Source organism: Gorilla gorilla, chromosome 5 (genome assembly GCF_029281585.2).
Source record: "Gorilla gorilla gorilla isolate KB3781 chromosome 5, NHGRI_mGorGor1-v2.1_pri, whole genome shotgun sequence".
Lineage (NCBI taxonomy): Eukaryota > Metazoa > Chordata > Mammalia > Primates > Hominidae > Gorilla > Gorilla gorilla.
The window spans coordinates 167,199,486-167,212,331 of NC_073229.2; the positions used below are offsets into that span (position 1 = coordinate 167,199,486).

Below are 12,846 nucleotides of genomic sequence, written 5' to 3' on the forward strand. Positions count from 1 at the left end.
GCCAACATGGTGAAACCCTGTCACTACTGAAAGTACAAAAATCAGCTGGGCATGGTGGCGGGCACCTGTAGTCCCAGCTATTCAGGAGGCTGATGCAGAAGAATTGTTTGAACCCGTAAGGTGGAGGTTGCAGTGAGCCGAGATCACGCCACTGCACTCACTCCAGTCTGGCAACAGAGCGAGACTCTGTCTCATTAAAAAAAAAAAAAAAAAAAAAAAAATTGAATACCAGGAAATAACCCCACATATCTCTTTGTACCACCATTTTGCTGCACATAAGAGAACACTGTACTCCATTGGCTTAAACAAATAGGGGGTTGTTTTTCTTAAATCACAAGAAGTCTGGAAGGTGGTAACTGCCCACTTGGTTCAGCAGGTTATTGATATCAGGGCAAATATCTATGAAATTCTCTGTTCTTTCTCTCACGCTTACAAGATGGCAACTGCACCTCCAGCCATGATACGCATAGTGAATTCAAAAAACAGGGAAATAAAAGGACTACACTAATAAAATATTTCTCAGCAGTCCTTCCAGCAGATTCTGACTTGACTCAGAATCATGGCTTGGCCCAGCCACCTCATTGTATTCCAGGTAATCTTCTAAACGTCCTTGTGGGTCTGATCATCTTCTACAGCCACAGCCTAGACATCAGTGATGTGAGCCATTCATCTGCTTTTTTTGACAGGTGAAGTTTTGAGGGGAATGGAAACTGGATGCTGAGCTCCTGGGGGAACAAGGTGTCAGAACAAGCTTTGGTTCTGACAGGCCTGCTAAGGTCTTCCCTCAGGCGAGGGAAGCTGGAGTCCTCTGGGCTCTCAGTTGGCTAGCGTCACAGATAATTTAAACTGGCTTTTGGCACTTGGCAGGGCAGCTTGGTGCTAACATCTCTCATGGCAAATCCCATGTCTCTTGAAAACAAAATAATGGTGCTTAGTTTAATTTTGTTGCACTCCTCTTTTGTGCTGGATGTTTATTATGCTAGTTTCTAAAACTGACTTTCAACTAGCTCTGTGGATGACTAACACAGGGGCCCAATAAATGGACTGCAGGCATTTTAGCTGCCTTTAATTCAAGGGAAAAAGTTACTTAATATGGTAAGAAGTATCAACCCATCCTATCATCCCTGCATTCCACATTTCTGTAATACTGCTTTGTGCAGAGGCTATCAATTTCCCCAAAGCCTTGCCTTCTATGGACAGAGTCTGGGTACAAAGAGGATAGTTTAATTAGCTGCTTCACATATCTCAAACTATTGGGAAATCAGCTTTCCATCTTACATAAGAGAGGGAATGCCTGCTGATAACTGCCTCACCTATGGATTGGCTACTTGGATGTGAAGAGCATCCCAGGGCAATTCCTATTATATGGGGGATGGTCACTGTGCAGGAATGCCCAAGGGTTGAGATGCCATAGACATCTTGAGAAGATGCCATGATTGCATTTAGTATAATGTGAAAGTGCTTTCTAGATGGCAGAGTACTATGCAAATACAGGCATTATTATAGAATTTCAACCAGAGCTGGCCCTTGGAAGATGAGTAGAATTTCAGCAGATGGAGAAGGTAATATGAATCATTAGTGCTTGAGGGGTGTGGAAAAGTAAAAGTAAATGCTGAGTTTTGGGAGAAAATATGTATTCCTATAATAACGGAATACATAATTATTTAGAAAGATGCAGTTACAGAAGTTCAAAAACGGGGTTAAGGTCAGCCAAACCACAGAAGATGTTGAATGCCATGCTAAGGGAGTGAGATTTCCTGCAGGTCATGAGAAATCACTGACAATTTTTTAGGAGAGAAGTAATCTAATCTGATCTATATTTTCAGGAAGATGATCCTAGTGGTAGTGATAAGGATGACATGGAAATGCAAACGTGGAGGCAGTAAGACCACTTACAGAGCTTACTCAGTAAGGCAACAGCAGGAAAAATAGACATGAAGGTTCAAATTGGAGAAATGTTGCACAGAACAAATTACTGGAATTATACTATTGATGGGAAATTGTGGTAACAACTGTTAGTGGTCTCCTAATACCTACTTTCTCTCTTGCATTAGTCTGCTTGGGCTGCCACAACAAAGTAACACAAACTGGGTGGCTGAAGTGACAGAAACATATTGTCTCTCAGTTCTGGAGGATATACCTCTGAAATCAAAGTTTCAGTGGGGTTAGTTACTTGTGGGGGCTGTGCGGGAGAATCTGTTGCACGCCTCTCTCCTTGTTCCTAGTGACAGCAGGAAGTCCTTGATGTTTCTCCCGTGTGTTTCTGTCTTTTCTTCTTTTCTTCTCTTTTTCTTTTTTCTTTTCTTTTCTTTCTTTTCTTTTCTGTTCCTCCTCTCCTGTCTTCATTCTTCTTCTTCTTCCTCTTCCTCTTCTTCTTCTTTTCTCTCTCTCTCTCTGTCTCTTTCTTCTTCTTTCAACAGAGTCTCACTTTGTCACCCAGTCTGGAGTGCAGTAGTGCAAAACCAACTCACTGCAGCTTCCACCTTCTGGGCTCAAACAATCCTCTGACTTCAGGACTCCTACTTCAGTCCCAAGTAGCTGGGACTGCAGGCAGGTGCCACCACACTCACTTAATTTTGGTATTTTTTGCAGAGATAGGTTTTGTCATGTTGCCCAGGCTGGTCTCCAACTCCTGAGATCAGGCAATCCCCACCTATCTCAGCCCCACAAAGTGCTGGGATTACAGGTGTGAACTATCGCACCTGGCCTTTTCTGTTTCTTTATAAGGACACCAGTCATATTAGATAAGGGACTCACCTTACTCCAGTATGATGTCATCTTGACTAATTATATCTGCAATATCCCTGTTTCCAAATAATGCCACATTCTGAGGTACTGGGAATTAGAACTTCAACATATCTTGTTAGGGGACACAATTCAATCCACAACATCTCATTTCCATGCTAATGGAGTTCTGATTTCCGGCTGGCACATTTCTACCCAGAAAGGAGGCTACTTTTCCCAGCTGTGGCCACATGGATAAATGTAGGCCAAAGAAGTGAAGGTGGAAGTGTTGTGTGACAGTATCTTCTGCAAACCTTTCTTAAGGGTCAGTGTACATGCCCCTTTTGACTCATCTTCATGTTTTCCTCCACCCTGCTTTAAGAAATAGAGTTGTAAATTCCAGCCAAAGTAGCCTTAACTCTTACAGATGAGGAGGAAGGCTTGAGTAGGATTCCAAACTGGGCCTGCCAGGGTCCTGCAGACACTGTGGGTAAGACATTCAAAGGGCACTCTTTCAAAAAAAAAATCCAGAAATCCCAACTGCAGTCCACCATGAGCTGACTCTAGCACAAAGGTGGGCATTTTTTAATTTTAATTTTTGGCTGACACAATTTTTAAATATTTGAATGGAAATGTCTTTACTAAAGAGTAAATGGCATTTGCTCCACTTTTTCAGAGACTCAATCGTGCCCTATTACCTTACATCTAGATTTACTTATGATACATGCCTGATCTTTAAAGAATTTGACTATTATATCCTTTAAATATTCAACACTTATTTAGAATAGAGGCTGAAGGCTTCTATTCTAGAATGATCTAGAAGGATTGGAGAAGGAAGTTCCTCTGGTAGGATGTCCACCTCTTCTCTACTACTCAGAGCAATTTAGCTCTGCTCCAACTCCTAAATACTTCATTCAGCAAAACAAAGCCTGTGCAATTACTCGAATGACAGCAGCAGACCTTGGGATTCCTGGGATCCTCATCATTCCAATCTCTGTCTCTGCCTTCACATCTCATTTTCCCTGTGTATCTCTGTCTTCTAATAAGGACGCCAGTCAAATTGCATAAGGGACCCATCCTACTCTAGCATTATGTCATCTTGACTAATTACATCTGCAATGTATACCCATCGGGGGTGGAGATTTTATAATCATTTACTGTCACTCTAGAATGCTTTAGAAAGTCTCTCTCACCAGTCACCACCATCCATCCAACCAAGTAGCTTGTGATAACATTTCTTTTAACATCATACAGTAGTCTTCCTGAGAAGAATTTGGGTGAGTATATTACTTTCAACTTGCTAGCTTCCAGGGACATTTTAGCACCATTAAGAGACTGGCATCTCCAGGCCATCTGGCTCTGTCCTGACTTTTCTAATTGCAGTGGGTCAGTTTTTGAGGAGGAAATAACGAGTATAATGAATGCATGTAGGATTTGCGTCACCAGTAAGCCATCCAGGTAGACCATTCAGAGCAGGGTGGCTACAACATATGTCCCAAAGAGGGACTGTCAGATGAAGTGGACTTAATTGAGTCTTGCTGGATGTGTTGGGTTTGGATACATGCACACGAAGAGAGAGCATTCCAAGCTTGATGAGGAGCACTGGTAAATGCACTTCTAGTACTAGAGAGTGACGGAGATGTTTCGCATCTGTATGAGATCATGCAATGACTCACGACTCATCTAGACCCTAATTTTTCTAACACTTTTCAATGACCCTCCATAGAATCCTCGGTGTTTAGAAATCTTACAGAGTTCTCTGTAGCAAATACAGTCCATTTTAAAATCAGTGAAAACTTGCAGCATCAACACAACCACTAGTAGCTGCTGCTCATTTGGCCTGTAAAGAACAACTTTTACTGGTTAACAGCAAAAACAAGACAAACAAACAAACCAAATCCAAAACAAAAAAACAACAACCCCCAAAACAAACACAAAAAACACCTGGCTAATTAAATGCATTGGTACTGCATTTTGTGTCTATGGCAATTTGAAAAAGCTGTAATAAGCATCAATTGTAAGGAAAAAAAAGAGTAATTTTTACCTACTTCTTTCTCTTAATCTTTCCCAACTGCCCTCCAGGGTAAAAGAACTCTCCTTGTCACCTCAGTTCATATAAACACACATGAACAACACACAGTAGGTTCTAGAAGTGTAGTTTCTTAATTGGTTTTGAGTTCCATATAATCCTAAAAAGTAGCTTTCTCAATTCAAAATATAGACATCACTGTGTATTTAGTGGTGAAAACTTTAAAAGAACATAAATATCCAAAAAGAAAAAAAGTTTAAGCAAAATATATGTCCATATGATGTTGTGCTATGCAATCATTAAACATGAGTTTTACAATGTTTTAAATAGGAGAAAATTGCTATTAAACTTGAGGCAGAAGAAATCTCTGTGATGCAAGTTGTTATATAGTACGTCACAATCAGCTAAATCTATATTGTAAAAGACTTGCAGGAATATGCTAAAATGTTCATTGTTTTCTCTGGGTGGAGAGAGTGGGGAAAATGTTTTTTTAAAAAAAGCGTTTCCATTTTAGTATCATAAATACGCTACATTTATAATGAATAAAAATAATTCAGAGGTATCTTTTCTGTAATACTGAAGACTTTTTCCATGCCCAGGCCTCTGAGGGGGACATGTCCTAACTTTCACCCTTGAAGTACAGATAAATGGGGAGAAAAAATTTGTTCCAAATATATTGATATTGTTAGAAAATGCTTATCTCGTGTAAATGCAGAACCAAAGGAAATGTGTAAATATCGAATACCGCAAGGATATGTATAAACACAATTCTTCCTCCTGAACTTTTAAGCAACGACCAATAGTTATATAAAGTTGGCTTCTTGGAATACAATTAAAGGGTGACATAGGAGTCCCAGTCATTTCCCAAATTAACAGGTATTATCATCAGTATGTCAGACAGACATCCTCCCTGATATGGTTTGGCTGTGTCCCCACCCAAATTTCATCTTGAACTGTAGCTCCCTTAATCTCCACACATTGTAGGGGGGACCTGGTGGGAGGTAATTGAATCATGGGGGCAGGTTTTCCTGTGCTGTTCTTGTGATAGTGAATAAGTCTCAGGAGATCTGATGGTTTTATAAAGGGCAGTTTCCTGCACACACTCTTTTGCCTGCCACCATGTAAGATGTGACTTTGCTCTTCCTTTACCTTCTGCCATGAGGGTGAAGCCTCCCCAGCCATGTGGAACTGTGAGTCCATTAAGACTCTTTTTCTCTATGAATTATCCAATCACAGGTATTTCTTCATAGCAGTATGAAAATGGACTAATACACCCCCCCTCCAAAAGAAAAAAAAAGGAATGAACAGTCTGTCTCAATTATTAGAAGTATTTAAGAAAGGGTATCTTCAGCCCCATATATAGTCTAAGAAATATTACAACAATCAAAGAATATAGCTTGAAGCTAAAACGGGTTCTTGAAATCTTCCCTTGGTGTTTCCTATGTTTACTGCTATTGATGAAATTCAACTGGATGAGGCTTTTCTCCTCTAGTCTCACTAATTGTGTAGTAGAATGAAAAAGATAAAAAAAAAAGGACATGCAAATATTTATTCTATACATAGAAAACAGTATTATCTAAATCAAATATGGAATCACCATAAGAATACTTAGAAGTGAATAATGTATTATAGTTCATAAAAAGTAATAACTTACCTAATGAAGTTTTAAAAGCAATTGTTTACGCTGTAAAAACACAATGTGTGTAGATTAATATTTTCCACAAAAGTTATCTGTAAAACATGACAAAGATTGTTAGATATGGTCTGAAAAGCAGAGAAAGCAAGTCTGGACATGTTAATAGTTATCAAGAAGTTCCAAAAATTGTGAACTGACATTCTCATAAAATAGTATTTGAGTCAAGTTTTATACAAACACTTCATTTTTTAAAGCACAAAACTATCTCATCATGGTTGGCAAATCATGAAAAAACAAAAGGAAACCCAGCAGAATAGGTTCTAAATACTTAATTAAGAGTTATAGTTATTTATTTAAAAGAAACTGGTCAGGCCCAGTGACTCACACCTGTAATCCCAGCACTTTCGGAGGCCGAGGCAGGTGGATCATTTGAAGTCAGGAGTTCAAGACCAACCTGGCCAACATGGTGAAACCCCATCTCTACTAAAAATACAAAAAAAATTAGCCAGGTGTGGTGGCATGCGCCTGTAGTCCCAGCTACTTGGGAGGCTGAGGCAGGAGAAGAGTTGAACCCAGGAGGCAGAGGTTGCAGTGAGCTGAGATCACGCCACTGCACTCCCGCCTGGGTGACAGAGCTAGACTCTGTCTCACAAAAAAACAAAAAGAAAAACAAAACAAAACAAAAAACCTGACCATTAGAAATGGCTTTATGAAAATATTATTTCATTTTGTAACAATGGGGTTGGGGAGTCTTAATAATTGTCTAACATGTAAAGTAGGAAGGGTATATCAAACTTTGCAAATATCACATTAACTCATAAAACTTTATTAAGGCTCTATTGAGAGGTGAGGCCAGCTGGACTTCCTGAGACAAGTGGGGACTTGGGGAACTTGGCTGTCTTACAAGAGGAGTGTAAAACGCACCAATCAGCGCTCTGTAAAAAGCACCAATCAGCACTCTGTAAAACACACTAATCAGCACTCTGTAAAACGCACCAATCAGCAGGATTTTAAAAGTAGCCAATCGCAGGGAGGACTGAAAAAAGGGCACTCTCATAGGACAGAAACAGAGCACTGGAGAGGACAATAAGGGAATAAAAGCTGGCCACCCCAGCCAGCAGCAGCAAACCGCTCCAGTCCCCTTTCATGCTGTGGAAGCTTTGTCCTTTCACTCTTCACAATAAACCTTGCTATCGCTCACTCTGGGTCTGTGCCATCTTTAAGAGCTGTAACACTTACCACCAAGGTCTGCCGCTTCATTCTTGAAGTCAGTGAGACCACTAATCTACCAGCAGGAACCAATTCTAGACACATTATTAAGGTAGGTAGATCTTCAATAGATCTACTCTTTTTTATTTTTTTTGGCAGTTTATAACCATGTACCAAGGATGCACAATTAAAAAAATAAAGCCAACTTTTACATTAAGATTTGACCAAAAATCATCAATAATACATCGTTTTAATGCTAGTAGAATCTTCTTCTGACATCAGTTCTATTAGCATAATTATAATGCCAATTAAAAAAATCTAGTGGGTCTCTTCATTTTAGTTTAGAGCTTGATTGGAAACATTCAGGAAAACATCCATGGCTTGCTACTTTCTCTTTACCTCTAGCACTATGCTTCTCCCCACCAGCCCTCCCTCCACATCCTCTGACTCAGAGACTATTTGAAGAGGACACCTGTTTTAAATGGAGCCACAGGAAATACCTATGTTGCCTTTTCATAATCCGACCCTGCAACTGGTTGGCTGAAATGAAAATGTTGCCCACAGACTGATGCAACTTCAGTGTGAAAACATTTACTGGAAGGCAGGAGGGACTCCAGTTTATATTTATTTTCCTTCCATTAAGCCCTGGTAGTGTAGTGTAAGAAAAAAATAAGGGCAAAACCAGTTTAACAACCAGATGATTAGTATTAAATTACACGCAGGGGTTTTACATCCAAAATTGGAATTTTTTAAAGCTGAATGCAATCTTGTGGCAGAAAGTTATCTGAAAATCCTTTCTTTATAGCTTTTTATCTATAAACCACTTGTCCAAAGTTCATATTCTAGCTGATGTTATATATTGATATGACATTAATCAATCTGTCATGGAAAAGTGCTGCGTAGCCTACCCATTGAAAGCAGAATTTAGAGAGTTTCCTAGTGATTGACAGTCGTTTGTCAACACTGAAAACCTTATTGCCCAAAATACTGAAAGTCACTCGCGGCTGCCTGTGCTCGGGTTTACACCCCACGTTCACACCCCCACCGGATACCTCCGCACGGGGCACCAGCTCTCGGCCAACTGCAACTACCCCAGGAGGCGTCACCGCGATTCCGGGGCGGGAACATTTGTGGACAGTGGGGTCCACTCCTTCAGTCCAGGTTCCCCGCCCCCTCGCCCGGCCCGGCGCCCACTAGCCACAGGCCCCGCTTCCCCCTGGAGATCAGCGCGCACTTCCCGAGCCCTCGTAGCACTCAGAGGTCGCACCCACTCCTGGGATGCCTAGGGGGCGCCTCCTGGCCGGGTGTCCCGGGACCCTGCGAACGCAGGAGCAGAATGACGAAGGTGACGAAAGAGATGACGACACGCCGCCTGCCAGGCCGCGGCCGGCAGTGGAGAGCGTACGCAAACCGCGCCCGACCAGTACAGGTCACCCGGGCGCTCGCGGCCGCGCCAGTCCCCGGGGGCGCGCGCCCCGCCTCCGCCCCCGCCCCCGCGCCCGCCCCGCCCCGCCCCGTCCCCGCCCCCGCCCCCGCGCCCGCGCCCGGGTTCCCACGGCGCCCGCCCCCGCGCGCCCGGCGCCTCCCTCACGCCCGCCCTCCTCGCCGCCCAGCCGGTCCAGGCCTCTGGCGAACATGGCGCTTGTCCCCTGCCAGGTGCTGCGGATGGCAATCCTGCTGTCCTACTGCTCTATCCTGTGTAACTACAAAGCCATCGAAATGCCCTCACACCAGACCTACGGAGGCAGCTGGAAATTCCTGACGTTCATTGATCTGGTAAGGCCGTCCCCTCCCCCTGCTCGCCCTGCACCCCGTGCCTGTGTGTGTGTGTGTGTGTGTGTGTGTGTGTGTATGCACGAGCACCTGCGCACGTGCGCGCCTCCAGCATCCACCCATGTCCTCGCCTCTTCCCCAGTGATTGCGTGTGAAGGCCTGGCTGCCCCCGCAGCGGCACCTTCTGAACCACTCACCGTTACCTGGTAGCTGGGTACCCTTACCTGGCAACTGGGGGATAAATGGAGGTGGGGCACAGCCAGGTGGTGGGCTCTTTGGAGGGGAACACCGAACTGCTTCTAAGAGGTGACACGGGAAGAATCTTCAACTAACAAAAGCATCGGACCTGATCATGAATGGCCTGAGACCCATTCGCCCTCAAGGTGCTTTTCAGAGCACCCACCGTGGGATGAACTTGTTGCAACTGAAGGAAACTGGGTATTGTCTAGTGATTTGGAACTTCACCTGAAAGAACCAAATCCTTCTCATAAGGGAGAGAAAGCACCTAATAAAGTTGTCTTCTTTGCATCTGTTTTTTTTTCCCATTGTCAATAATTTACTTTCAACCTTTACCCCGTACATATTAGGAGACAGAGATTTTCAAAGTGCATTTCCAAGGTGACTGTACACACTTCTCTGTCTTCCCATGTACAAATTTACAGTAGTTTGCATAAGCAGCTCCTCTGTTGGCACAATATGATAATCTTGACAGGTGCAGGTTATTAGTATATCATTTTGAAAGTTTTTCTGTTTCTGGCACTAAAAGGCCCTCTTCAACCCCCCTGGAGAACAGAACATGGGCATAAGGCCCAATAATGAACTCATGGATGGACCTAGGAATTTCAGGGTAAAGGTGACTAAGACACACGCTAAAAGATTATTAGGAAGAGGCTTAAAACAAAAGCAATGAAGTTCTAAAGCACTCAGAGAAATTGTAGAACCAATTCCTGGGACTCCCTGAACTGTTTATCCAAGACTATACAGTAGGTTGGCTACACCAGCAAGATTATAATCTCTTGTTGACCCTCCATTCTGATGAATAGAACGTGATACCTGTTTTAAAAATTTCCAAAGGCTTAGGATGCCTCAAAGAAATGCAGAGAGGCTTTTGGTTTAAAAATAACACCTTATATTTGCATTATATTAGATACTTTCAGAGTGGAATTTCAATTCTTTTGCCCAGCAGTCTCCAAACTGTGCACATACCCTTAGGCCCACAAGACTTCACAGGGTATAGAATGTTGCAAGGGTTTTAATTTTCAGATCCTCGTCTTCCAACTCTGCTTGAAACTAATTTCCCTCTGAACATGCGTGATGCCTGCCAGTTCTCCTTTCATTCTCCCCATTCATCCAAGTGAGGAGCCCGTGACAAGACTCTGAGGTGTGTTTTTCTGTCTGTTCCTTTTAGCTTCCAGAAGATAGATGGCTGTCACCAGGGCTATCTTTATATTTGATTGAACAACAATGTCGGAGTTGCCTTGACAGAAAGTCTTATTGGGTTGATTGGCTTGTCAATGAGGATTGGCTTTGCCAATTATGTTGTGTAGCAGACATTTTCCGTATATTGAATGAGCTAAATCTGCAACCCTGAGGTTCTGATGCATATGTATATGAAGCAAGCATACCACCCATAGAGCGCCAGAAAGATGTCCCTTTTTCAAGTGTTTACACTTAACTATGTTAAGGATGTTGAGATGTTATTTAAAAATATGTGCATAGATTTTCAGAATTCTTTGAGGGGCTATGTGAGCAAAACTCCTTTTGGGACACTGCCTTATCCCATTCCTAAGTCAGATCTTACTTAGAGCTGGCCTATTTGAATGTTGCTAAAGAGCAGTGCTGGGCAAGAATACAGAGATACTGTGGGAGCCATAGGTTCTAGAAACAGCCCTCAGCGTCACTCTTGCAGTAGATGCTGTGTTGTGGGAGCAAGGGGAGGGGTCAGCAGGTGAACAGAGGTAGAAATTGAGGGTGTTGGTTAACCCAAGAGATGCCTGCTTTTCATAATTGGCATTGCTTACTGTGCATTAAAAAACAAGGCTCAGAAGAAACGATATACCTCTCATAACCTTTGTGTGACATGAAACCATAGTAGAGTCAGCTTGATATGCTGTCATATAATTTATCTTTTAGCATTCAATGACTGGACTTGCCTGTTTTAAATACTAATCACCATACAGGACTTTTTCTATCCCAGAAGTCAGACAGTAGATTCAAATGTGAAACATTTACTTTGCTTCATATTTAGCTTCAGATTGTATAGGACCTTTAGCCAGCGTTGTAATTTTTTACTCTGTGGCTCCTGATTGAAATATAATAATTATCTTTAACCAAGAGTGCCTGTGAGAAAGTATGTCTGAGATATATTCATAAAAACATTCATGCAAAGTGTTATTCTTTTTATTATTTGAGTTTTAGAATCCTTAGAGCTTAAGCATTGTACAGCTGTTAAAACAACCAACCTGTCAATCCTCAGTAATGGCATGAAATGATTAGGCTACTATAATTTAGCCATTTTACTTTTCACTTTTAATGTTAAAAAGACCGTAAACTTTATTACCTAGTGCCTTGTACAATATTAATGAGTCTAAGTTTATTGGAGTAATTTTGCAAGAGTTTAACTTTTTAAAATTGTAATGTGAAGGCCCTTTTTTCTAGCCAACTTGGATTGCAGGAATCATTTATCCTGATAGCCACAGTTGGATTCCATATTCCATGGCTTCAGTTTACCAGGATCTGAGTCAGGAATCTCAGGCTGCATGCATCCAGCAGCAGATGATTATGTGGCAGTGGCCATTCTGGCTGTATTCATTTCTCTCCTTGGGTATGAGGGTCATTCCAATAGATTCGGAGCTTATGGTCAAAAACTGAAATACACATTGTTGCTACCAGTAATCTTATACTGTTATTCTCCAATGGTTTCTTTTCCTAGTATTGAGAAACTGTAAGAGAACTAAGGTGTTTTTGGAAAATTGAAGTTAGTAAATGGAAAAAGAACACTGTCTTGGTGTGGTAGGCAGAATAATGGGCCTCCAAAGATGTTTACATTCTCATGCCAGGAACCTGTGAATACATTAGGTTACATGGCAAAGGGAAATAAAAGTTGCAGATGGAATTAAGATTGCAAATCAATTGACCTTAAAATAGGGTAATTACCCTGAGTTATCCCATTGGGCCCAATGTAATTACAAGGGTCCTTAAAAGGAATAGGGAAACAGAAGACAAGAGCTTGTTGGAGGAAGATGTGACTGGAAGAAAGTCAGAGAGAGATACGACAATGCTGGGTTTGAAGATGGAGGATGGAGCCAGGAGACAAGGGGTGTGAGAGGTGTCTAGAAGCTGGAGAGGACAAAAAAATGGTTTTCCTCCTAGAGTTTCCAGGAACACATACCTGCTGACAGCTTAATTGTAGTGTATTTTGGACTTCTGACCTCCAGAATTGTAAAATAATAAATTTGTGTCGTTTAAGCCATTC

At 42.0% G+C, this 12,846-nt stretch overlaps 1 protein-coding gene and 1 long non-coding RNA gene across 11 annotated transcripts in view; one reads left to right on the plus strand and one right to left on the minus strand.

Annotated features, from left to right (window-relative positions):
• Window positions 1-280: 280 nt before the first annotated feature.
• On the minus strand, window positions 281-9,055 carry LOC134758777 (uncharacterized). Of its 2 annotated transcripts, none has more exons than XR_010134386.1 (3): window positions 8,651-9,055; window positions 6,408-6,484; window positions 281-3,208 (listed from the first exon to the last, which is right to left on the minus strand). It is a non-coding gene; the product is annotated as an uncharacterized lncRNA (long non-coding RNA). The 2 variants fall into 2 exon arrangements; XR_010134385.1 differs by having other exon boundaries at window positions 281-4,564.
• Window positions 8,935-12,846, plus strand: part of AIG1 (androgen induced 1) — a 285,077-nt gene continuing 281,165 nt past the window's right edge. For 2 of the 9 annotated variants that reach the window (XM_055392063.2, XM_055392062.2), the window contains exon 1: window positions 9,130-9,374. In XM_055392063.2, coding sequence (XP_055248038.1) covers window positions 9,234-9,374 — 141 coding nt within the window. In that variant the 5' untranslated portion in view covers window positions 9,130-9,233. Of the gene's footprint in view, window positions 9,028-9,111; window positions 9,375-9,513; window positions 9,904-12,846 lie in introns of those variants that run through there. The other 7 variants (XM_031012219.2, XM_055392064.2, XM_055392061.2 and 4 more) reach the window with 7 other exon arrangements.